General features: G+C 42.0%; 1 protein-coding gene across 2 annotated transcripts in view; it reads right to left on the bottom strand.

The window, feature by feature from the left end:
- Positions 1 to 27,081, bottom strand: part of trappc9 (trafficking protein particle complex subunit 9) — a 370,303-nt gene that overhangs the window by 98,905 nt on the left and 244,317 nt on the right. For both annotated transcript variants that reach the window (XM_041249230.1, XM_041249231.1), the window contains one exon: positions 26,838 to 26,928. In XM_041249230.1, the coding sequence (XP_041105164.1) occupies positions 26,838 to 26,928 (91 nt within the window). The remainder of the gene's footprint in view (positions 1 to 26,837; positions 26,929 to 27,081) is intronic.

Raw genomic sequence — 27,081 nt, 5'->3', positions numbered from 1 at the left:
AATGCTTGCATGCAGGGAACATGATACCTCTCTTTAAACAGCAATGCTTGCATGCAGGGAACATGATACCTCTCTTTAAACAGCAATGCTTGCATGCAGGGAACATGATACCTCTCTTTAAACAGCAATGCTTGCATGCAGGGAACATGATACCTCTCTTTAAACAGCAATGCTTGCATGCAGGGAACATGATACTTCTTTTTAAACAGCAATGCTTGCATGCAGGGAACATGATACTTCTCTTCTGTCAGTTACACATCTGATTAAAAGTCATTTTTAATTAGTATCACCGCTGCTACAACACTGAAGGAACTATATCTGTGTGTTCTTCTTTGTTTAGGCAAGTAACCTAAAAGCAGATACGGCTGAACTTCTTCAGATTTAATTAAAGCTCAAAGTTTGCATATCTCTAGTTCCATGCCTGAAGAAAAATGCCAAATGTCCAGTATCCAGTTTAACAGTGCAATAAATTCAGTCTGGGTTTCAACCCCCCAGACACATTGTACTTTGCCTTTTCTTAAAACACTATTACATTTAAAATACTTCAAATCTTCATTCCATGAATGCTTTTTAATGGTTATGGGTTTATGCTGAGTGTAGATCACTTACCAGACAAATTACAGGCATTCTCAATAAAAAGACAGATGCTAGTAACGGACCACTTACAGCAGGGCTTCCCGACCCTGGTCCGGCAGACCCACTGTGTCTGCTGGTTTTCATTCTAACTGAGCTCTCAATTACTTAAATAAACCCTTCATTGAACTACTAATTTGCTTAATTAGACCTTTTTGTAGCTCTTAAACAGTTGCAGATTTCAAGTTAGTTATAACATGTTATAAGTAACTTCAACTATGCAACTTTTAGGAGCTAAGAACAATTACAAAGGCCTAATTAAGCTAATTAACAGTTCAATTAAGGGTCTAGTTAAGTAACTGACAGCTCAGTTGGAATGAAAAACATGCGACACATGGGGTCCCCAGGACCAGGGTCGGGAAGCCCTGACTTAGTTAGAAAAGTAGGAGTTACAGAATATTGTCATTTACAGCAGACTGCAGACTCCCCTACAGCTTCGCAGGGTCCAGTATTTTGTTCTCAGAATGTTAGGAAGTAACCAGAACTGCAATTAAATTGAGAATGTAGTATGCATTTAAAAAATGACTTTAAATACAGGAAATCCACAGTGAAACATGTGACATTAAAATAACCACTACAGCAATTCCACTTTGTATGCTTACACTGTAATTATGAATATAATAAACAAAACTAAAAAGCTCCCATTAACAATAATACAAATAAACTAGAAGTTGCAAGCAACTTGACGGCTTCTAAGCCATTCTTGTTCCTATCTGTGTTCCATAGTAACCATGACCCTACCTACACTCTCTAAGCAGGTATAAGCCATTTTTGCATTTGACCTTAAGGAAAGGTCAAAGGTCAAAGGTCACAGTCAAATACTTTTTTTGATAGAGCATATATGGGTTCTTGTATGTGTTCCATAATATCCATGAGCCTATCTGCACTTTCTAAGGAGTTACAAGCTAGTTTTGCATTTGACCTTAAGGAGAGGTCAGAGGTCACGGTCAAGGCAATTTTTTAATAGAGAACATGTGGATTTGTATGTCTGTTCCATAGTAACCACGACCCTATCGGCACTCTAAGGCGTTATAAGCTAGTTTTGCACTTGACCTTAAGGAGAGGTCAGAGTCAAAAAAAATTTTGAATAGAGCACCCATGGGCTCCTATATGTGTTCCATAGTAACCATGACCCTATCTGCACTCTGTAAGGAGTTATAGGCTAGTTTTGCATTTTACCTTAAGAGCAGGTCAAAGGTCACGGTCAAGTTAATTTTTGAATAGAGTATATATGGGTTCATTTGTGTATTCTATAATAACTATGGAAGCCTAATAAATAAATACACACACACACACACACACACACATATACATAATTATAACAATACAATCTGAGGATTATTTTACAGAGATTTCGAAAGTACTTTTGTTTTCTCTTAGATTAGTAACAATTATGTGCTTGTAAAAAACTTTTTTTTCTATCAAAAATGCCATAAAAGGTTAAATATAAATAGATATCAATCTAAACTTAAAATCACAGCAAGAGACTGTCCAACCGTCTCCCTGTGCAAGGGTGGACTCACTCCATCACACATTTTGAAAGGATGCAGTGTGCACCTGTACCTCTCCCTCTCTCTTTTTTCTGTCACCACACAGTCTGCAAGTGAGGAGCTACCTGTCTGTGCAGCACACAGGGCAATGGCAATAAATCCTACTTAAAAGGCTATTTCTGTCTTTAAAGGGGCTGTAAAGCATTATGGGTTTTCTGTGATTTAGTGCTGCTGTTAGGCTGTCTTGAGGGCAGCACTGGGGTTAGGTAGCTGAACCAAGGCATATCAGTCTACCGTACTGCATGATCTCATGTGTTTAATGGAGGGAGCAACTGGCATGCAGTCCATTTGTAAAGATATAAGCAGGCAATGTACTCATATTCTACTGTATACTAAGGCCCAACTGAAACGAAACTCTTGTTAGTCCAGTTGTCATGCATCTCCCCAAACCAACAATGATAGTACTGGATTCTTTTCATCTGGAAATTAGGGAATTCCAACTGCATACCTAATCAAACTCCTAAAAACGTACCTATCTTAAATGTAATCAAGCAGAGTTTCTCCGCTATGTTCACTCGTGTGCTTTTGTCTTCAGGTTTTAACTTGTTCCCTCGAGTCTTCATCAGCAGCTGTCTTACAGGTATCTGACACAGAGACAACCTCTGCATTAATTCGCTGGTTTCAGATTCCGGTTCAGGCACAGACAGGAATCCCAGATAGACATACTGATATCGTTAAGATTTTAAGGCTGAAGCAAAACACAAATCTTCCTTGTTATGAGAACAGGGCAGAAGATAAAACACAGCAGTGAATAAATACAGTTGCTGTTAATCCAAACTTCATTTTGGGTAACGGGTTTGTATCTCATTTAGTTAACACTAAACAGATACAGATACAGTACATACAATTAATGTTTCTGGCTTCAACAACACTATTTGTTTTCTCTCATTTGCCGTCATTTTTACAGCAGTCTTTTTTTATCCAACAAACTCACAGTTTGTAGGATTTCCACTGCCTTGACACACAGTTTGTAGGAATTCCTCTGCCTTGACACACAGTTTGTAGGAATTCCTCTGCCTTGACACAAGTTTGTAGGAATTCCTCTGCCTTGACACAAGTTTGTAGGACTACAACAATAGCTTTTAGTGGGCTTTCAAGTAGGTCAACGTCAGTATAGATTCTTGAAGGAGTGGAGTGTTATTTAATGTTCCCCCTGGTAAGCGCTATATAACAGTTAGGGGCATCCATAGAGTCTAAATCAATAAAGCCGGCACTATGAACCAATTATTTCTGTCACTGCAAATGAATGTTCGGAGAATAGTAGAACAGATAATATACTATCTCATAGCAGACAGGTTGTTTAATTATGTCTCCTAATCAACGGCTGTCATATTAGAAATATATTTCTACAACAACAAGGATCGATGGTCTTTCTCAAGTTAGAAAAACACATTTGTTTCATTTGAGTTTCTACAGATTCAAACTGGCTCTACTCAGTATTCACCAAAAAACAATACCGCATAATTTAGGGTTAGAAAAGGCTTGATAAACCCTTGCCTGCCAATTAAACCATTCAACAGGAATTTGGAAGAGGAAGAAAAAAGTGCTGCATCAGCTTAATTTAGCTCTACAGTACAAGTGCCTTAGTCTATAAGTGAGGATAACCTGTCCACCAAAGAAGACCACAACATGACAAGCACAGTCAAACACAACAATGCAAACATAGGCAATGGCCTTGAAAATATATGGGCTTTCATTATCGGTTGGGACCTTATCAATGGGAATGATATTACTAAACAAGCAAAATAACGATCTTACAATAAATACCCAGCCATAAATGTCAGTGGAGTAGCAGCAGGTGGGTATGTTTACATGTTCCCCGCCCTTGTTCGTTTAATAGGTAACTGGATTTGATTTCCAAGTCTCTTCTGCTAGTCATATTCACGTTCTCAACCATTTCATCTTGCTTTGGAAATCTTCCTTGTGTGTGTGTAGCAATCGAAAATAACCATGTAAGCACTTACAACCCATTTAGCCAGTGAAGTGCATTAGAGTACTACAATGGAGGCACGGGTAGCACACAGAGTAACACCAATGAAAGAGCTGTGCACAGATATTCATGCCACTACAAGGATATTAATCTGCCATTTTCCACTTTTATTTGTGGTTACATAACAATGCAGCACAGCGCAAAACAGAAAATGACCAGCTCTCTTACTCCCTCCCATAATAAGCAACAAAACCAAATCATTCTTCCTTGTACAGTTTTTTTACACTTTTTTTTTTATTCAGACAGCAGCTCAGTCTCTTACTTTCCTTTCTTCTGAAGCATGTGAAAGACGCTAGGTGCAAATTGAAGACATTTCCAACTTAACAGCCTGCTGCGCTAAAATGAATGCAAATTAGACACTCTTGCTCATTAAAGCCAATAGAGCCAGGAGTGTGTGAGGATTTCTTTTTTTTTATCTGTTTAACTCATTCTTTTTAATTATTCAGCTCAGCCTTTTATCATTGCACTGTTTTATATTTAATTATGTTAAACATGTTGCTTATTGATCATCGCCATTGCTTTATTAATTACTCCTCAGATTTAAGGGAGGCTGGTGTCAGATTAATGCCGTGCTTTACCTCCCCATTATGTTACATTTAAACCAGGAGCCAGGAGTTCAAAAGCAAGCCAGAGGGAATGACAGAAAATCAAACCAACCTACCAAACACTGACTCATAGCAAGAGACTGTGCGCCTCTGCAGCCAGGTAAGAGCTCATGTCCATCTCCTGACGCAGGGTGCAGGGGTGGACTCACATTCATCAAGCCCTTCCAAGCAGATATGGCACCAGAGTTTGAAAACACACTTAGTTTAACAAACTTTTTGTGAAGCAATCCGTAAAACTACATACAAATGCTGTTTGGTTTTCTTATCTGTTGCACATTGAAATTGAATTGAAATAAGAGGTTTTTTTATGTAATACATGTTTTGTTTTATCTATGATGTGCCTGACTTCAGCAATCTACACTGTACGCTTTATAAATAAATGTATAAAACTGGTTGAGTAGCTCTTGTAAGGAAATGTCCTTATTACTTTTGTACTGAAGCAGCAGAGATCTGCAGCTCTGATATCCTGCTTCATTCATGACATAGGTTGTACCCGTCACACATCTCTTCAACACGTGTGGCTCTCACGATGATGTCAATGCAATATATTCAGTGTGGATCTCAGTGCAATGTCAATGCAATATATTCAGTGTGGATCTCACTGCAGTGTCAATGCAATACATTCAGTGTGGATCTCACTGTGATGTCAATGCAGTATATTCAGTGTGTGGATCTCACTGCGATGTCAATGCAAAATATTCAGTGTGTTGATCTCACTGCGATGTCAATGCAGTATATTCAGTGTGTGGATCTCACTGCAATCTCACGGCGATGTCAATGCAATATATTCAGTGTGTGGCTCTCACTGCGATCTCACTGCAATATATTCAGTGTGTGGATCTCACTGCGATGTCAATGCAGTATATTCAGTGTGTGGATCTCACTGCGATGTCAATGCAGTACATTCAGTGTGTGGATCTCACTGCAATCTCACTGCAATGTCAATGCAGTTTATTCAGTGTGTGGATCTCACTGAGATGTCAATGCAATATATTCAGTGTGTTGATCTCACTGCGATGTCAATGCAGTATATTCAGTGTGTGGATCTCACTGCAATGTCAATGCAATATATTCAGTGTGTGGATCTCACTGCGATGCCAATGTAGTATATTCAGTGTGTGGATCTCACTGCAATCTCACTGCAATGTCAATGAAATATATTCAGCGTGTGGCTCTCACTGCAATGTCAATGCAATATATTCAGTGTGTGGATCTCACTGCGATGCCAATGCAATATATTCAGTGTGTGGATCTTACTGCGATGCCAATGTATATATTCAGTGTGTGGATCTCACTGCGATCTCACGATGTCAATGCAGTATATTCAGTGTGTGGATCTCACTGAGATGTCAATGCAGTTTATTCAGTGTGTGGATCTCACTGAGATGTCAATGCAATATATTCAGTGTGTTGATCTCACTGCGATGTCAATGCAGTATATTCAGTGTGTGGATCTCACTGCAATCTCACTGCAATGTCAATGAAATATATTCAGCGTGTGGCTCTCACTGCAATGTCAATGCAATATATTCAGTGTGTGGATCTCACTGCGATGCCAATGTAGTATATTCAGTGTGTGCATCTCACTGCGATCTCACGGAGATGTCAATGCAGTATATTCAGTGTGTGGATCTCACCGAGATGTCAATGCAGTATATTCAGTGTGTGGATCTCACTGCGATCTCACGGCAATGTCAATGCAGTATATTCAGTGTGTGGATCTCACTGAGATGTCAATGCAGTATATTCAGTGTGTGGATCTCACGGCGATGCCAATGTAGTATATTCAGTGTGTGCATCTCACTGCGATCTCACGGAGATGTCAATGCAGTATATTCAGTGTGTGGATCTCACCGAGATGTCAATGCAGTATATTCAGTGTGTGGATCTCACTGAGATGTCAATGCAATATATTCAGTGTGTGGATCTCACTGCGATCTCACGGCAATGTCAATGCAGTATATACAGTGTGTGGATCTCACTGAGATGTCAATGCAGTATATTCAGTGTGTGGATCTCACGGCGATGTCAATGCAGTATATTCAGTGTGTGGATCTCACTGCGATGCCAATGCAGTATATTCAGTGTGTGGATCTCACTGAGATGTCAATGCAGTATATTCAGTGTGTGGATCTCACTGAGATGTCAATGCAGTATATTCAGTGTGTGGATCTCACTGCGATGCCAATGTAGTATATTCAGTGTGTGCATCTCACTGCGATCTCACGGAGATGTCAATGCAGTATATTCAGTGTGTGGATCTCACTGAGATGTCAATGCAGTATATTCAGTGTGTGGATCTCACTGCGATCTCACGGCGATGTCAATGCAGTATATTCAGTGTGTGGATCTCACTGAGATGTCAATGCAGTATATTCAGTGTGTGGATCTCACTGCGATCTCACGGCAATGTCAATGCAGTACATTCAGTGTGTGGATCTCACTGAGATGTCAATGCAGTATATTCAGTGTGTGGATCTCACTGCGATCTCACGGCGATGTCAATGCATATATCAGTGTGTGGATCTCACTGTATGTCATTCAGTGTGTGGATCTCACTGCGATGCCAATGTAGTATATTCAGTGTGTGGATCTCACTGCGATCTCACGGAGATGTCAATGCAGTATATTCAGTGTGTGGATCTCACCGAGATGTCAATGCAGTATATTCAGTGTGTGGATCTCACTGCGATCTCACGGCAGATATCAATGCAGTATCTCACTGCGATCTCAGTGCGATGTCACGGAGATGTCAATGCAATATATTCAGTGTGTGGATCTCACTGAGATGTCAATGCAGTATATTCAGTGTGTGGATCTCACTGCGATCTCACGGAGATGTCAATGCAGTATATTCAGTGTGTGGATCTCACTGCGATGCCAATGCAGTATATTCAGTGTGTGGATCTCACTGTGATGTCAATGCAATATATTCAGTGTATGGCTCTCAGGGCGATGTCAATGCAATATATTCAGTGTGTGGATCTCAGGGCGATGTCAATGCAATAGGCACCATTTGTAGCCATACTGTGAACAAGTGGATGCTGCCCTGACATTTTGTATGCTGTCAAATGCAGCCGTTCAGGGGCCAGACCCAAAGCTGCAGACTCTAAGGGCTGGGATGCCATAAGCTCCCCTGTGCCTGACTGAGCAGTTTGCAGTGAACATAAGAACATAAGAACATAAGAAAGTTTACAAACGAGAGGAGGCCATTCGGCCCATCTTGCTCATTTGGTTGTTAGTAGCTTATTGATCCCAAAATCTCATCAAGCAGCTTCTTGAAGGATCCCAGGGTGTCAGCTTCAACAGTGTGTCGAGTTTGTCAGAGTGCTGTGCTTTGCTGAACTGCCACTGTTTATTGCAGAGGGGTATGTATTGGTGACTGCGACAGTACTGTCCTTCAGCTAAAACACTACCTAACGCAGACAATCTTTATTGGAAATATTTGATAGAAAACGATGATGCTTTAGTTATGGAACAATCCTATTGAAATGCCCAGTGTGATTTTTGTCACGATGTTTCAATTAAAAACAATTTTTTACAGCTTTTCTCCCTATTATAATATTTGTAATTTTTTTTTTTTTTGTTTTAAAGATAAAAAATGAAAATGTACAACACTAAGTACAAGCTTGTACAGCTGTTGCCTCGATCTGCTTATATACCGACTGGGCAGGTCAAGACCCAAGAGGGACTGGTTCAGTAACCTCGGCACCAGGTCGGTACGGTATCAGTTCAATGTACTTAACACCGGGACAATATTGGTTTGGAACCTGGTTGATAACTGGTCGGTTTGGCACTGGTTCGGTGACTTCGACTTCAGTACTGGTTCGGTGTATGTCACACCGGGTTGGCACCGGTTCAGAACCTGGTCAAATAAGCAAGAAATGTCATTTAAAGTTCAAAGAGTGTTTCTATTTACGAAGAATTAAAGCAGAAGGACTGATGCATTGCACAAGAGCTGCAAGTTTATTGTAAGAATAAATATTTGATGATCTATGCAGTATTTACCAATAATATTAAAATGAACAGAAAACATTATGTAACTGATATAATTCTGTAAAAGAACACAAAACATTATGTAATTGATATCATCTGAAACCTGGCTCTCACATACACACAAGTTTTAAAGGGAGAGCTTGCAGATCTATTGTTAAAAGCAGGCCCAGCTTTTGCGTGAAGGATGTTCATATTATGTAAGATTTCCTGTGTTTGTGTTAGCTCTACATGTACTGCATGTGCCCCCCCCCCAAAAAAAAAACAATAAATAGGGAATTATCTTTCTGTGATTTATTTCCTGTACATTTCGTAGGTGACAGGGTGAATTGTTTGTTGGTATTGATTAATGCACCACAAACACTGGCCATGGCTACTTTAATGTGAGATGCAATCTACCGTATTACTTTGAATTTAAGATGCCCTCGAATTTAAGACACAGACCAAATTTACCACCCTCAATTTGAGGAAAAAATAAAACATCAAATAAACAAGTATTTACAAAGATACAACCTCAATTATGCTTGTTGTATTGTACAAAAGTGACACAAAACAGTGTTGTTGTAGATTAACCACAGAGCTTGTTTACCGTGCTGCGTACTGTATTATACTTAAGATGGCGTCTCTGTCATACACATACCACCATTCACTTACGACATCACACATCCTGGCAACAGCAAACATGAAACAACACTCCACAACACGTAACCCAGCAACCACAACTGCACTGAACAATGCTTGGCATGTCGAAAATACGGATGTCTGATCAGCATTTCCTATCTGTCCAAGCTAGTACCGTTTGTTAGGATCGCTCAAATTGTAAAAGTTTTTTCTTGGAATTCCTGAGGAAGCTTCGTTTGTCTTTTCTCACCAGTCAGTCACATTGCTGTTTGTGTACTTGGGCAGTCATGTCTTTTGTTGCCTTTTTGTACTGGATGAGATCAAACAAAGTGACACATCAGAACCCTTTTAATTTATCAAACACACTAAAGACACTAAAAGTCAAATGCCCCAACGTGGATTAACCACTAACCCAGATTAAATCAAGGATTACATTTCAATCATATAGCACAAAACTTTAAACCAGGTTTATATGTAATCCTTGTTTAAAATTAACCAAGATTAAAATATAATCACATTGCACCAATAATGTTAATCCAGGTTTACATGTGAACGGTGGATTCAATTCAAACCCTCCTTGGAGGTGGTTTAAATTTGGACACGGCAGCATGCCTTAACAAAATGCACCTTTTCTGTAAAACAGACGCACAAGCAGTCTCAATGTGGAGAACATGAAATGCTAGTCAAGGCAAATTTCACCCGATAAATATTTAGTAAAACCTGTTAGTCACAAACAAATAAGCATGCTTATTATTATTATTATTATTATTATTATTATTATTATTATAACAACCTGAGTTCACATTATAACTGTTTATAAAATGGCTTGGATAAATTAAGTGCTGTGATTGGCTGAACAAGATCGCATGACCATGCGGTAATAAAGGTCTTACCACACGGCTATGACATCACAGACCAACTTACTTACCTGTCGATTTAATATTGCTACACCTTAATAGCAACAATTATCTAAACAGTGCTTCCGTGGGTAAAAATGTCAGCATACAACTGAAACGGCTGTTAAATCGCTGAACAGTCTGTTTTTTATTTATTTCATCTCAGTCACTAAGAATTACAGAAAAACTGGCAAATATACTGTTGTATTTATTTAGTCAGAGAACAGGACAAAGAAAAGTCAGAGGCAAGCAGTAGCAGTAACACTATTCAAAAGCCATCTGAGAAATCACTATGCAAGTCTCACTCAGCATGTAATATACTGTATATGCAGCAGCGGCATCTACTTATTAAACTAAATATTGTATTATAATATTCAAATTATAACATTATGAACATTATACTGTTCGAGTTTACACTGAAATACTGTACAAATCAACAACAACAACGTGCTGCTGAATTTAACAGGCGGAAATCGACTCAAGCTTCATTTTTCATCCCTGCTCCTGTTGAGTAGGTTCCTAACAAGGCTTCACTAGAGAAATATATACACTATCCAGCCTTTATCCCCTTTGTTCTTCACAAAATCAGATGGGTCTGCGGCCACTTCACCTGAGCATTTGTTTGTAATGCATGCCCCTTTAAATGAAAGCTCAAACAGACAAAATGTAATGGGTTCTCTCCCTAGTCTGGTTGCTATTGGAGTTTCAGTTTTTTAGTTTAAATGTGTTCAAATCTGTTCATCTGAAAGTGCCTGATAAGCCAGCTTTGAAGACTGTAAATCTCCATCTATACACAGAGCAGATATGGAACTGAGTAAAAGTGCCACACTCTTTTTCCCAGTACATACATCTACACACCACAGGCACAACCCTTATTTAAGAGGGGCCAGGGGTGAGAAGACAACTCATTGCCTCTTCAGCACATTAGCTCTGTTTGTTTGAAACAGTGACCACTTCATACTGGCCCCGCAAATAGTAATGTGAATCAAAACGCCAATAGAGATATCACATTCAGTGCCCGTTATTTCAACTTCAAGGACCAAACCAAGATTCAGCTTTCTGAAAAAGCAAGGAGAGCTGGACCTCTAAATTGCAGCACATCCTGATATGAGGAGATGGGGATCTGATTTTAAAAATAAATAAATAAATAAAAACTTAATGGCTGTCTGTAAATATAGTGACGACTAAATGACAATTATTTTCATAGACACTGCCACCCTCCACCTCAAATCCTCTGCAGACATGGACCCCAGGGACACAGCGCAGGGAAGCATGACAGCTGTTTACTGCACTAAGCCACACTCATTAAACAGGCACTCAAACTCCAAACACAAGCAGCGCTGCTTTGTGTTTAATTAACATGACAGTATGCAAGTACTTAGCCATTCATTCCCTTTCCATAAAGCTCAGACTGAGGACTGTCAGCTACCCCATTGTCTTGATACTGAAATCTGTTACCTGAACCCATACAGCACATCTGAAACTGCATCATGAATATACCATGACCACTGTAACATACCCTGAGTACACACAGTATATCTTCAGACAAGGGTGTACAGTAGATGCAACTGTGTATGTTAGGGTACATCTGCCATTATCTCAGTTGCAAACTGTGTGTGTCCATTGAGTATGTATGTGTGCCTGCATATTTATAAAAGCCTATTTTACACTGTAGAAAATTCGTAAACTAACAATAGTATTATACTGTATATTAAAAATAGCGTTTCCTAAAGGGCAAACTGGCAGACATCTTTCCCATTAGAATACATTCTATAAGTGCAAACAGTACAAATAGCTATGTTAGTAAATCCCATTTATTGATTCCAATATTTAGAAGTTACACATCTATACACACAACAAAAGTGGCACCTAACAGAAATCAGATCAGTTACCTGATTCTCTGGGACATAGCTCAGGTACGGAGAGGGTCTGCCATCAGGAAAGGATTCAGGTAGCTTGTCTCATTTACACTACCGAGTGCCTGTCTTATATCTCCTACCTAACTGCATGTGTGTAGCTGAACTTTGTGAACTGTGCTTCCACTACGTTTAACTAACAATATCTAAACACTCTCAATGTCTTGCCATGAGTTACAATGTTGTTCCAAACAGAGAGCATATGCAAGGTCAAGATGTATCCCAGTTTATTAATTCCTTGTTCCCACGTCATCCAGGCTGGTCGAGTAGATAAATATATTCCCACAAAAGCAGCTGTGCTCCACTGTTATTTGTTTAGCCTTTGCTGATCTACAGCGAACATTTGGAAAAAGTGTTTTCAGGGTTTTCAAATTGAAAATCCTGAAAACATATTTTGTGCATATCCCTATGGGGTCAGGAAGTTGAGCACAGCGGTTACATGTGCAGCACAGGTAATATGGGAACTATATCAGACACCCTGCGAATCACTTAAATAAAAACGAGCTTGTTCTGAGCACTACAGTATTACTGCATTTGATTTATTTCTGTCTGAAATTTAAAATTGTGCTTAATAAGATCCAGACTTTTTTTCACTTGTTTTAAGAGAAACCAATTAGGTTTGGTGAGGACAGACTGACAATAAAATATAACTTCTAACTTTTTGTTCTGAATTTGAAACTGAAAAGCCAAGGTAAAAGGATATTTCTGTAAATGTTGCACTTGAGATATATATTTGTGATCAAAATGTTTTCTAAATTTCTTGTTTCAATGAATTTTTCAGCTTTCCAGAAATTGCATCAAAGAGCTAGTATTGCTGCAAAGAAGCCATCTGAAGGTTACCAGGAATCTTACAAAACAAACAGAAAGGGTTTCCTAACCCTGTATGACTTTAAGTCTATCTGTCCATTTTCAACAACACTGTTAATGTATAATAAGTTGAACAGAATCGATGGAGAAAACGATGCTGTTCAGGTATGCCACAAAATGGTGCCCATGGAATTACATCAGCCCTTCTTGGTTTTAATATTACACAACACATTGCACCATTTATTCCCCAATCGCTTTCTGAGGACCCAAAACTGCACACATTTTAATAATGCTGACATTAAATGGATTGCTAAGAATAGCACAGTAAAGGTAGAACAAATAGTGTGTACAGAGAGCAATCATTTTCTCACGCTCTCCAACTTTTCTAGTTCTTCAATTTTTCATTACATCCTTGAAACTGTGTTTTTATAAAAAAAAGTGCTGTGCTACTCTACCATCGACAACATACCACGAAGAGAGACGCAAGTGCAGAAAAGGTACACAAAAATATTGTTTCACAGACCCTGGTTAGCACTAATCTTGGACTACCTAATGTTAAATTAGGTAAACTAATATTGGAATGAGGCCGCTGAAGCTCGTAGTTTGTGATTTTTACATTGATAAATTCTTAGATCATACTTGCCTGTGCCAGGCTAGACTGTATGTGTAGGATAAAATAGCAATGATATTGAGCTAATTTAACAAATTAATAGCATATTCAATATGTTGCTTGCATAAACCTATAACGCTTCCAGATAGAGGAATCGAAGTGTCCTGGTGTGATGCCAAGCATGCGCGCTCTTCCAGTAGAGGAATCGAAGTGTCCTGGTGTGACGCAAAGCACGCGCGCTCTTCCAGGTAGAGGAATCGAAGTGTCCTGGTGTGATGCCAAGCACGCGCGCTCTTCCAGGTAGAGGAATCGAAGTGTCCTGGTGTGACGCCAAGCACGCGCGCTCTTCCAGGTAGAGGAATCGAAGTGTCCTGGTGTGACGCCAAGCACGCGCGCTCTTCCAGGTAGAGGAATCGAAGTGTCCTGGTGTGACGCCAAGCATGCGTGCTCTTTCAGGTAGAGGAATCGAAGTGTCCTGGTGTGACGCCAAGCACGCGCGCTCTTCCAGTAGAGGAATCGAAGTGTCCTGGTGTGACGCCAAGCACGCGCGCTCTTCCTGGTAGAGGAATCGAAGTGTCCTGGTGTGACGCCAAGCACGCGCGCTCTTCCAGGTAGAGGAATCGAAGTGTCCTGGTGTGACGCCAAGCACGCGCGCTCTTCCAGGTAGAGGAATCGAAGTGTCCTGGTGTGACGCCAAGCACGCGCGCTCTTCCAGTAGAGGAATCGAAGTGTCCTGGTGTGACGCCAAGCACGCGCGCTCTTCCAGGTAGAGGAATCGAAGTGTCCTGGTGTGACGCCAAGCATGCGCGCTCTTCCAGGTAGAGGAATCGAAGTGTCCTGGTGTGACGCCAAGCATGCGTGCTCTTCCTGGTAGAGGAATCGAAGTGTCCTGGTGTGACGCCAAGCACGCGCGCTCTTCCAGGTAGAGGAATCGAAGTGTCCTGGTGTGACGCCAAGCACGCGCGCTCTTCCAGGTAGAGGAATCGAAGTGTCCTGGTGTGACGCCAAGCACGCGCGCTCTTCCAGGTAGAGGAATCGAAGTGTCCTGGTGTGACGCCAAGCACGCGCGCTCTTCCAGGTAGAGGAATCGAAGTGTCCTGGTGTGACGCCAAGCACGCGCGCTCTTCCAGGTAGAGGAATCGAAGTGTCCTGGTGTGACGCCAAGCACGCGCGCTCTTCCAGGTAGAGGAATCGAAGTGTCCTGGTGTGACGCCAAGCACGCGCGCTCTTCCAGGTAGAGGAATCGAAGTGTCCTGGTGTGACGCCAAGCATGCGCTCTTCCAGTTAGAGGAATCGAAGTGTCCTGGTGTGACGCAAAGCACGCGCGCTCTTCCAGGTAGAGGAATCGAAGTGTCCTGGTGTGACGCCAAGCACGCGCGCTCTTCCAGGTAGAGGAATCGAAGTGTCCTGGTGTGACGCCAAGCATGCGCGCTCTTCCAGTTAGAGGAATCGAAGTGTCCTGGTGTGACGCCAAGCACGCGCGCTCTTCCAGGTAGAGGAATCGAAGTGTCCTGGTGTGACGCCAAGCACGCGCGCTCTTCCAGGTAGAGGAATCGAAGTGTCCTGGTGTGACGCCAAGCACGCGCGCTCTTCCAGTAGAGGAATCGAAGTGTCCTGGTGTGACGCCAAGCATGCGCGCTCTTCCAGGTAGAGGAATCGAAGTGTCCTGGTGTGACGCCAAGCACGCGCGCTCTTCCAGGTAGAGGAATCGAAGTGTCCTGGTGTGACGCCAAGCACGCGCGCTCTTCCTGGTAGAGGAATCGAAGTGTCCTGGTGTGACGCCAAGCATGCGCGCTCTTCCAGGTAGAGGAATCGAAGTGTCCTGGTGTGACGCCAAGCATGCGCGCTCTTCCAGGTAGAGGAATCGAAGTGTCCTGGTGTGACGCCAAGCACGCGCGCTCTTCCAGGTAGAGGAATCGAAGTGTCCTGGTGTGACGCCAAGCATGCGCGCTCTTCCAGGTAGAGGAATCGAAGTGTCCTGGTGTGACGCCAAGCACGCGCGCTCTTCCAGGTAGAGGAATCGAAGTGTCCTGGTGTGACGCCAAGCACGCGCGCTCTTCCAGGTAGAGGAATCGAAGTGTCCTGGTGTGACGCCAAGCACGCGCGCTCTTCCAGGTAGAGGAATCGAAGTGTCCTGGTGTGACGCCAAGCACGCGCGCTCTTCCAGGTAGAGGAATCGAAGTGTCCTGGTGTGACGCCAAGCACGCGCGCTCTTCCAGGTAGAGGAATCGAAGTGTCCTGGTGTGACGCCAAGCACGCGCGCTCTTCCAGGTAGAGGAATCGAAGTGTCCTGGTGTGACGCCAAGCACGCGCGCTCTTCCAGGTAGAGGAATCGAAGTGTCCTGGTGTGACGCCAAGCATGCGCGCTCTTCCAGGTAGAGGAATCGAAGTGTCCTGGTGTGACGCCAAGCATGCGCGCTCTTCCAGGTAGAGGAATCGAAGTGTCCTGGTGTGACACCAAGCATGCGCACTCTTCCAGGTAGAGGAATCGAAGTGTCCAGGTGTGACACCAAGCACGCGCACTCTTCCTGGTAGAGGAATCGAAGTGTCCTGGTGTGACGCCAAGCACGCGCGCTCTTCCAGGTAGAGGAATCGAAGTGTCCTGGTGTGACGCCAAGCACGCGCGCTCTTCCAGGTAGAGGAATCGAAGTGTCCTGGTGTGACGCCAAGCACGAGCGCTCTTCCTGGTAGAGGAATCGAAGTGTCCTGGTGTGACGCCAAGCACGCGCGCTCTTCCAGTAGAGGAATCGAAGTGTCCTGGTGTGACGCCAAGCACGCGCGCTCTTCCAGGTAGAGGAATCGAAGTGTCCTGGTGTGACGCCAAGCATGCGCGCTCTTCCAGTTAGAGGAATCGAAGTGTCCTGGTGTGACGCCAAGCACGCGCGCTCTTCCAGTAGAGGAATCGAAGTGTCCTGGTGTGACGCCAAGCACGCGCGCTCTTCCAGGTAGAGGAATCGAAGTGTCCTGGTGTGACGCCAAGCATGCGCGCTCTTCCAGGTAGAGGAATCGAAGTGTCCAGGTGTGACGCCAAGCACGCGCGCTCTTCCTGGTAGAGGAATTGAAGTGTCCTGGTGTGATGCCAAGCACGTGCGCTCTTCCAGTAGAGGAATCGAAGTGTTCTGGTGTTACGCCAAGCAAACAAGCTCTTCCAGGTAGAGGAATCGAAGTGTCCTGAAAACGTTCTAACCATAAATGTGCCTTTTTTTTTCACCTTATAAGCAACGAATGTGAATTAAACTTTCAGGACATGTTTAGAAAGCTGAGCTACACTCAATAATGCCACCTTTAAGTGTAACTTTAAAAATCCAACATATTTACTCTCCACTTACCAAATTTAACATTGTTATATTTTCATCTTATTGTATAAGGTTGTAAACAGTGCATGGTAAGACACTATCATATTAAGCCCCACTGTTCACTGTGCTGCTAGGAACTGTAATCAAACTATTTTATTAGTGTTTGTACGCATTAAGTCTGAATAAACATGAAATTAATAAATGTGTTTTTGAGTGCGGTTCTCGAGATCGGTTATGTAGTGTGGACAGGGACTAAGTGTGAGCCTTTCAGTAAGGAAAAAGTGAAACCTAATAAAGGATGGCAATACCTATTACTTAGGATCAACTGGATTTTTTTCTGCTTAAAGTAGGGTGTATGTACTTTACAATACACAGTCCCATAATAAAATGTGCTGTCACGTAATTGACATAACTGCATGTGTACGTAAGTTCTGTATAAAATGACTATGCAAAGGTAGGTACTCTTACCATCTATTCTATTCTATTCATTTATCTGCAGGTTCTCTTGGTCTAAACTGTTTCTAATGATGACAGGAACCACTCAAGGTGCTCTAGAACTTCACAATCATCTGTCTGAGATAATTAACCAGCCAGACAGTAACCTTCTGCAACACAATGTCAGAGAGAAACAGCCACATGCAGCAACGCCTGGGCTGACATTTAGACAGGGGCATTGTCATCTCAGCTTGATAACACCAGGAAAGAACACAACTCATAACAATACACAAAACTGCTTGAAGCACTTGAACCGAGACACATTCCTCACTGAGAGAGGACTTTCAGTGGCAGGGTACGTGAAAAGATCCACAGGGATAGCAGGCCAAAGAGGAGATGCTCGTCCAGCGTCCCTGCTGAGTGCAACAGGGAACATCTGCATTAGCTGTGCATGTGAAGTCAAGGCACAAGGGCTTGCTCTGTGTACTGTGCTAGTTTTACCCATCTGGCACACAGCAGGACAGCATTTATGCATCAGGGAGGGGGTTGAGAAGAGAAAGACAAGGTTGAGAGCCAGTACAAGACTGGTGATGCACATTGGAGAAGATCAGCCTCTGCAACAGAATGTGATAGTTAAGACTGCTGGACAGGGAACTGCAAGGTTCTGTTAAGACTGCTGGACACGGAACTGCAAGGTTCTGTTAAGACTGCTGGACAGGGAACTGCAAGGTTCTGTTAAGATTGCTAGACAGGGAACTGCAAGGTTCTGTTAAGACTGCTGGACAGGGAACTGCAAGGTTCTGTTAAGACTGCTGGACACGGAACTGCAAGGTTCTGTTAAGACTGCTGGACAGGGAACTGCAAGGTTCTGTTAAGACTGCTGGACAGGGAACTGCAAGGTTCTGTTAAGACTGCTGGACAGGGAACTGCAAGGTTCTGTTAAGACTGCTGGACAGGGAACTGCAAGGTTCTGTTAAGACTGCTGGACAGGGAACTGCAAGGTTCTGTTAAGACTGCTGGACAGGGAACTGCAAGGTTCTGTTAAGACTGCTGGACAGGGAACTGCAAGGTTCTGTTAAGACTGCTGGACAGGGAACTGCAAGGTTCTGTTAAGACTGCTGGACAGGGAACTGCAAGGTTCTGTTAAGACTGCTGGACAGGGAACTGCAAGGTTCTGTTAAGACTGCTGGACAGGGAACTGCAAGGTTCTGTTAAGACTGCTGGACAGGGAACTGCAAGGTTCTGTTAAGACTGCTGGACACGGAACTGCAAGGTTCTGTTAAGACTGCTGGACAGGGAACTGCAAGGTTCTGTTAAGATTGCTAGACAGGGAACTGCAAGGTTCTGTTAAGACTGCTGGACAGGGAACTGCAAGGTTCTGTTAAGACTGCTGGACAGGGAACTGCAAGGTTCTGTTAAGACTGCTGGACAGGGAACTGCAAGGTTCTGTTAAGACTGCTGGATAGGGAACTGTAAGGTTCTGTTAAACTTGTTGGACAGGGAAGTGCAAGGTTCTGGGTTGGCACTAAACCCTGGCGCCCACCAGCTCGTTTCACAATGTAGAAAAGCGAAGGTAATATTAGCAATAACATGAAATGCACTTCACTCTCACTCTGATACTCCAGCTATACTTGCTTTCCGTTATGCAATATGTTGGTGGGGCTCTTTGGATTGTGACCTAATGCTCATGCATATTAAACGTTGATTGCTTCAGGCCAGAAAACTCACAACCAAACTCAAATGACATCATGTTTACCACTAGCGGAGCGTTGTCTGCTATGTGAAACACATTATACAGCCCAGTAGGCTACATCCTGACATTTCCCTGACTAGGATTATTATTCATGTATCTGACCCACATGGGTGGCAGTTTATTAGTAGCTTGACATAACCCCAATCAGTTAGCATTTGTTTTTCAATTCCTATAAAGGTCAGAAGTGATTGAAAATAATAGCTTACCTGGAAGGAGCCCAATTCCCACAAGACAAGCATTCACTGATATGAAACAAGATTTAGAGAATACATTTTAAATCACAACTAGGAACAGTAAATCAAACTTGTTAAAAATAGGTACATCCACTGACAAGTTCAGTTGTTGGAACGACTGGAACACATGAAACTTTACTTGAATTACTTCTTTCTCTCGTGAGATTGAAATAGCTTGGGGCTCCTGCCGAGCTCACAATTACTGAACAAAGCTGACCGGTGATATTGACGCCTGCTTCCTGAAAGAAAGCCGTAGAACAGCAGCCTGAGAGAACCGCAATGACAGCCCGTCTCAAGCAAGTTCCACCAAAGACCTAGTAAACTAATTAGATTAGCAGGATTGTGCTGACTGTGTGCATTTGTACCAGAAATCTTGGAAAAGTCTGCACATATGCCACATATAAAATGATCACAAATGATGGGAACACAGCTATTAAAAATCGCTGAGTGGCACAACAGTTCTTTAGACAATCCTGATGTTTTAATGATTTTTCAGGTCGTTTTCCTATAGGCTAAAAGAAGTGGGACGCAATGTGCTTTAGTTTAACAGCTTTAAAGGAAAACAGATACCATAGTAGATTTGCAATTTGTTTAATAATTTGACCTGCTTGAGTGAAAAATCTAATCCGGTGTCAAAAAAAACAGATAAGATACAGAAGGAATATTGGAAAGAAGATATATCACTTAAGGACTATATTGTGGCAAAATGATCTCTAAAACCCTGTTCACACGTGTATCAGAACAATAGTGGTAAAATTAGTTTGTGTTTAGGATATACCGATATTGAAACACTTTCTGTCCAAACTCACTTTTCAACTCCAGTACAAGACCGATAGTATTGTGATATACCTGTTCATATTTAAGATGACTTATAGCGATACAATTACATCACAGATATTTTGTATATTACACACTCCAGTGATTCTCTGTGGGGACCTCCATCACGCTGTGTGCAAAGGTTTTTGGGATATATAGAGCTCAGGAGATTTTCTATTGACAGTCAATGTAGCACTGTCAGATTGAGCTGCTTTGAATTTATTCTAATGTTTAAAAATATAAAACAAAATGTGTAGTCTATTTTACTCTTGCCCAGGTGTCTTGACAAAAAACATCACCCGTGGTAATGACGACATGCCGTAATCTACATGAAACACATCACCCGTGGTAATGACGACATGCCGTAATCTACATGAAACACATCACCCGTGGTAATGACGACATGCCGTAATCTACATGAAACACATCACCCGTGGTAATGACGACATGCCGTAATCTACATGAAACACATCACCCGTGGTAATGACGACATGCCGTAATCTACATGAAACACATCACCCGTGGTAATGACGACATGCCGTAATCTACATGAAACACATCACCCGTGGTAATGACGACATGCCGTAATCTACATGAAACACATCACCCGTGGTAATGACGACATGCCGTAATCTACATGAAACACATCACCCGTGGTAATGACGACATGCCGTAATCTACATGAAACACATCACCCGTGGTAATGACGACATGCCGTAATCTACATGAAACACATCACCCGTGGTAATGACGACATGCCGTAATCTATATGAAACACATCACCCGTGGTAATGACGACATGCCGTAATCTATATGAAACACATCACCCGTGGTAATGACGACATGCCGTAATCTATATGAAACACATCACCCGTGGTAATGACGACATGCCGTAATCTATATGAAACACATCACCCGTGGTAATGTTGACATGCTGTAATCTATATGAAACACATCACCCGTGGTAATGTTGACATGCTGTAATCTATATGAAACACATAACCCGTGGTAATGATGACATGCTGTAATCTATATACGTAAAATGCACCTTTCTGTACCAGAGATGGTGCATGTGCAGAAAACAGATTTCACAGTACTGGAGTAGACGGGCACAATTATAAAACATGGATTTAGTGGTATTAGCCGTCAGTTTTGATAAACAAATTAATACATTATTTAAACAGGCAAGACGGAAGTAAAGGCGGAGTTGAGAATCTTGGTTATATAGAATATCCTTGGATTAAGAGAATCTTGGTAATATAGAAGTACCCTTGGAGTTGAGAATCTTGGTTATATAGAATATCCTTGGATTAAGAGAATCTTGGTAATATAGAATACCCTTGGATTAAGAGAATCTTGGTAATATAGAATACCCTTGGATTTATATATATATATATAGAATACCCATGAGTACACTGTGCATGCCTCAGACTCATCCATTCCGCTGTCGTACCATTCCACCTGTCCACACTGATCTGTTCAGAGTCATATCGCAACTGTACCGGTACGAAATCTGCTGGTCTGGGCTTTGTATCAATACAGTTATAATGGTACGATGCCAGTTACAACTCCAGCATGAACAGGCGGTGTGATACTGTTCTGCGACGATACCGGTATAAAAACGCAAGCGTGAACAGGACATAACAAATGTACTGTAGCAAATACATTATTAAAAATGTTTGTTTTTTTTAAGTCTGACTTGCCAATGAAAACCAGAGGCAACTACAATACATGTGCTGTGCAGGCCTGGTAACATTAATGCATGCTCTAAGGGCTCGGTTCAATCAGTACTCCCTTACTTCTGCCACCAAGTTACAGGGTCTCTTTGGAATACTCCTTAAAACTACCTTTGTAAAGAATAAATCCTGAAGAGAAACAAGAATATCAGTGACATCCAGCCCCCTAAATGGCTATGAATTCAGTGTAAATGTTACCACATTACATATGTATAAACTGCAAATGTAGATGACCCTGGCCTATATTGTCTGCATACACATGGAAGTGTTTATATAAGTTTTGCATTCATGCAGACATACAGAAAAATGCCTTCATGCACCCCATATGGACCTGCATCTGCCTCCACTGTATCTGCAAGAAGGAATCTGCATCCCCAGCAGGGGTAATAAACAAGATCATTTTAAAGTTACACCTCTCCTAAATGGGATCAGGAGCCAATGCAAGGATCCCACACAACATGCATTCTGTTTACCACAGTGTCATTAATCAATCATGGGTTCAAACATCCAGACAGCTGTCTCTTTAGAATGGCTGAGTTGTTTAAACCCATTACATTCATCACTGTAATTGAAACCTGCAGTAACTCAGTGATCACTTCAGTTCTGTGTGATCAGCCTGCCATAATACTGCAGTCATGCATCATGGGCACATGGTTTATGCCTGCTTTAAAACTAAGCTCTTTTTTTTTTAACCACAAACCTCTTAAAATAAAAAATAAAAAAGTATGCAAACAAAAGTTACAGTTATTGGCTGACTTGCATGTTGGAAAACCGTCTCCTGGCTGTTCCCTTTTTTTCACACAGCCCTGAGAACTCACCACCCAGGGCACAGCTGCAGCATGAGCAAGGGCTTTGATGAATAAAACACAAGTGGCCAGCTGACCATGAGCCTTCTGCTACATTTGGGTCAACACTCAATTCCACTTTTTAATTCAAATTCATCATTGTCATTTTATAGTACTGCAAAGTTAGGAACGATCCTGGCTAATCAGTGACAAACATTATCTAGTTTTAATTTTTTAATGATTTAGTTTAAATTTCGCTGGCTGCTTTTCTGCAGTGATAGTATTGCCTTCTCAGTTTCAATAAACTTCTGAATGATTACTGTGTTGTTAGAACAGCCATCCTGCACGCAATCCGGTGTCATCAGATGTGGCTGACAAATACAAGTGATTCATGGTGCAAAGAGCCAGCCAGCTAAAATGACACCCTCTTCGCATCCCAGCCACTCCGTAAGCAAGCAGGGATGATTATCGGTTTCTGTAAATCAAGAGTGCTGACTGATGCATTCATTGGAAACAGATGTTTAGAAACACACTTGTTGCCATGGTAATGCAAGTTAAATCACGGTTGCTTAGTAACAGTGGGAGAAAGGGATGGAGAGGTGAGGCTGCCTGTTAAACAGATGATTAAACCACTAGTTTCAAAGGACAGGGGTCCATTTGCCAATCCCTCGATTCCAACAACTAACTATGAAAACAATGCAAGCCCAGGAGTATAACAGCAGGGAACCTCTGATAAGCAATACTGAAATGTGAAGAAATGGAACCGACTGAAAGGTGGAAAGCCATATGAAACAATCAAGTTTTACTGGACAACACCTGCAATAAAACTTGACTCTGAATCGCTGAATACAAACCTAAAAATATGAAGTCAGTACAAAGATCACACCTCCAAGTCAAGGCTTTATCTTTAATGAATTTGTTAATTTACAAAGCTTAGATAAGAGTAGTTTTATCAACAACAACAAAAAAGCAGTACTGTAACATTTCTGTGTATGGTATTGAGATAATTGCTCATTAATTATACAAAGAAGTGGGTACAGTGCACTGGCAATCATACCACACTGTCCAGACAATGCCTTTTAATGAATTGTACATGTACGAGCACATTCCCAAAAATAGCCCTGTCCAGCGCACTGAATAATTGAGGCTCTGCGTTTAAAGATCCAGACCAGGACTACTGTGCTTTCACATAATCAAGCAACCTCACACACAGCACCATCAGTTTAGGAGGCAGGCTGTCACCCTCAGACCTGTTGAGGGCTGGGAAACTGTTCAGTCTCACAACAGAGCTTTCTGGAGTGAAGCCTAGATACAGATACACTGCCTGACGGGTAATAAAATCAACCTTGTCAGGAAAAAGCATGATGGCCTAATTGAGTAAAGTGAGCTGTGGGCTTTAACACACAGCCCCCTGCTGAACAAGTATACCTATGATCGCTCATCTGGAGCACGAGCGAGTTAAGGACAGAAGAGGAGGAAGGGGGAGAGGCGAAAAGTGTTACTGTACTGCCTGTTTTTTAAAAGAATACCTTCAGTTTAAAATATATATAAATCAAAAACCTCTGTACAAGACTGCACAAACTTGAAACTTGTGGCATGGCAGGACCCAAGCATTGACCTGAAACTAAGGCTCAAATCTCAACGCCCAGAAGACCTTATCACAAGAGCCCAATGCTCTACAGCATGGGAGCACACATATTCCCAGGTACTGTACCAAAACCCACAATGGCAATATTTAACACAATATCATTAACTCCACACCTCTAATATGCACTTCAGACATGTCCTGTGTGATGCTGTTCTGCCTGTACTGTAGCTGCAGTTTCAAAGGCTGGAAAGAGTTCAATAAGCAGTAGGGCAGGGGGCATGCAAAGGGAAACATAATTAGTCAGGCAGCCAGATAGACCTTGCGGGTGCTTTGTACAGCCTTGCTTGGGAGAGCCTTACTCCAGCAAAAAATCAATATTATAATAATAACAAATAGCAGCAAACCTACAGTAATGTATCAGGACACCTCAAGATTTGTCACTGATATCCTCTATATACCTACCTGCATGAGAACCTTTCGGTGTGAGAATTTACATTTTCGGTCAGCAATCAGTGATATAGAAACAACTCGTGTGTGAATCACTCTGTGCTTTAATTAGGCATCTTAAACAAATCTCATGCATTTTACCATTTGCGGCTCTATGCTCCTTTTCTCTTACTGTTATACATTAAATGCATGTGTGGCCTGTGAAAATCACTCATTTGCCTAGTTTACAATTTTCCAGGATTTTCAGTTCCAGTGGTTTGATCTCACATGCAGAACAAATCTAAACTACAGAAGCAATGGGATGTTCTAATACATGTGCACACTGCTGAACTACAGAAGCAATGGGGTGTTCTAATACATGTGCACACTGCTGAACTACAGAAGAAATGGGGTGTTCTAATACATGTGCACACTGCTGTATAACTACTCTGTCCAATTGGTATTCATTGTTTACTGGTGTTCAACATTGTTTATGTAAGCAATAACCTATGTACAATTATGGCACTCCCTCACTGCACTGTGAGTCACAGAGCACTCACTGCAGTGTCTTATTGAGTTTATAACACTCAGAATTCACTCTGATTACTACATTAGATCCAAACGGTGCGGCAGTGCAAGCAATCCTGCACAGTCAAGTGACTGTTAACAGTAAATCAGAACTGTAATATGTCCAAGACATTTTACAACAAAATGCAACAGATTGTGCAATTGCTTGTGGCAAGCTGATCCCTATTCCTATCTGTCAAGCAGATCCCTTTTCCTATCTGGCAAGCAGATCCCTTTTCCTATCTGGCAAGCAGAACCCTATCCATATCTGGCAAGCAGAACCCTATCCATACCTGAAAAACACATCCCTTTCTGGCTAAGCAGATCCCTTTTCCTATCTGGCAAGCAGATCCCTATCTGACAAATGGATCCCTATCCCTATTTGACAAGCAGATCCCTATCCCTATCTGAAAAGCAGATCCATATTTGGCAAGCAGATCCCTACCCCTATCTGGCAAGCAGATCCCTACCCCTATCTGACAAGCAGATCCCTATCTGACCTATAGATCCGTATCCCTATCTGACAAGCAGATCCTTATCCCTATCTGGCAAACACATCAATATCCCTATCTGACAAGCAGATCCCTATCCTTATCTGACAAGCAGATCCCTATCCCTATCAGACAAGCAGATCCCCATCTCGCTCTGACAAGCTGATCCCTACCCCTATTTGACAAGCAGACCTGTATCTGGCAAGCAGATCCCTATCCCTATCTGGCAAACAGATCCCTATCCCTATCTGACAAGCAGATCCCTATCTGGCAAACAGATCCCTATCCCTACCTGGCTTGCTCTAAACTATGTATCTAACACAGTGGGTCGTATTTGGCTGTTTCAAACTACAGGATGTTTCTGCAGCTCTAAGAGACAAGGACAGCTCTACTCTAAATCTGACTGGCTAAAGTAAACCATGAAAACAAACGTTCATGTTTAATGTAGATCTAATTCCTGAATTCTAATTCCTGAATTCCTAATTCAAGTACCAGATTGCGGAAAACTAGGATCCATGGCAATCACATCTGCCAGCACAGCAATCACTTGATTTCAACACTGACCTCGTGCCAGAATGCTCGCTCTGTGTCCCGCCTCCAGATAGACAATCTATTAGCTCTGATTTGCAGATTTGTGTTTTGATTGACAGTCCGCCATTACTATTTTGCTATGGTTTATTTTTCTAATCCCAGTAGATTAGATTATGCCAATATATTATTTAGTCTTTAAAGTGGGCTCCAATATAGAAAGTGGATTTTCCCATGCAAATACAGAGAAAACACACACCTGCCCACAATTCATAATTACAAGTTACATTTTAAGAATAGATTTAGTCTGCAGTTTAAATGGACATTACCTACAAATCTATTGTAAACCAAAACTGACCAGCGCATGAATAACTAACATGCAAAATCAACAACGCTGAAGCTGAATGACAAGTTTTTAATAATATATTTTAAAAGAATACGCAGCATTTACAAACAGGACAATCAGGTGATTTATGATTTAAATAATAAAACAGGAATAGTCCACAGCCAAATACTGGACAGCACACCAAGTGGGAAGAAATGAAGCCTGGTTTTGACTCACCCCACTGTAAAGGTGCCAGCTGCAGATGCTCCAGGACCAGCTGGTTCAGCACACCCTCCACACTGGCCTCCCCCTGTCGTTTCAGAGATGGGTAAATGCCAGTCAAGGAAAGTTGTGACAAAAATGTAGCAATAATTAAGTTACAAACAGCAGTGCTTAGAGAAGTTGTAATGATGCAAACTGAAACCATGTGTTAAGAGACAAAATAAGGCAATATAAACATTGTTGGTTCAAATGGATTTAA

The sequence above is a fragment of the Polyodon spathula genome, chromosome 4 (genome assembly GCF_017654505.1).
Source record: "Polyodon spathula isolate WHYD16114869_AA chromosome 4, ASM1765450v1, whole genome shotgun sequence".
Classification (NCBI taxonomy): Eukaryota; Metazoa; Chordata; class Actinopteri; order Acipenseriformes; family Polyodontidae; genus Polyodon; species Polyodon spathula.
Note: the sequence above shows the minus strand (reverse complement) of the source record. Positions and strands in the feature narration are given on the sequence as shown.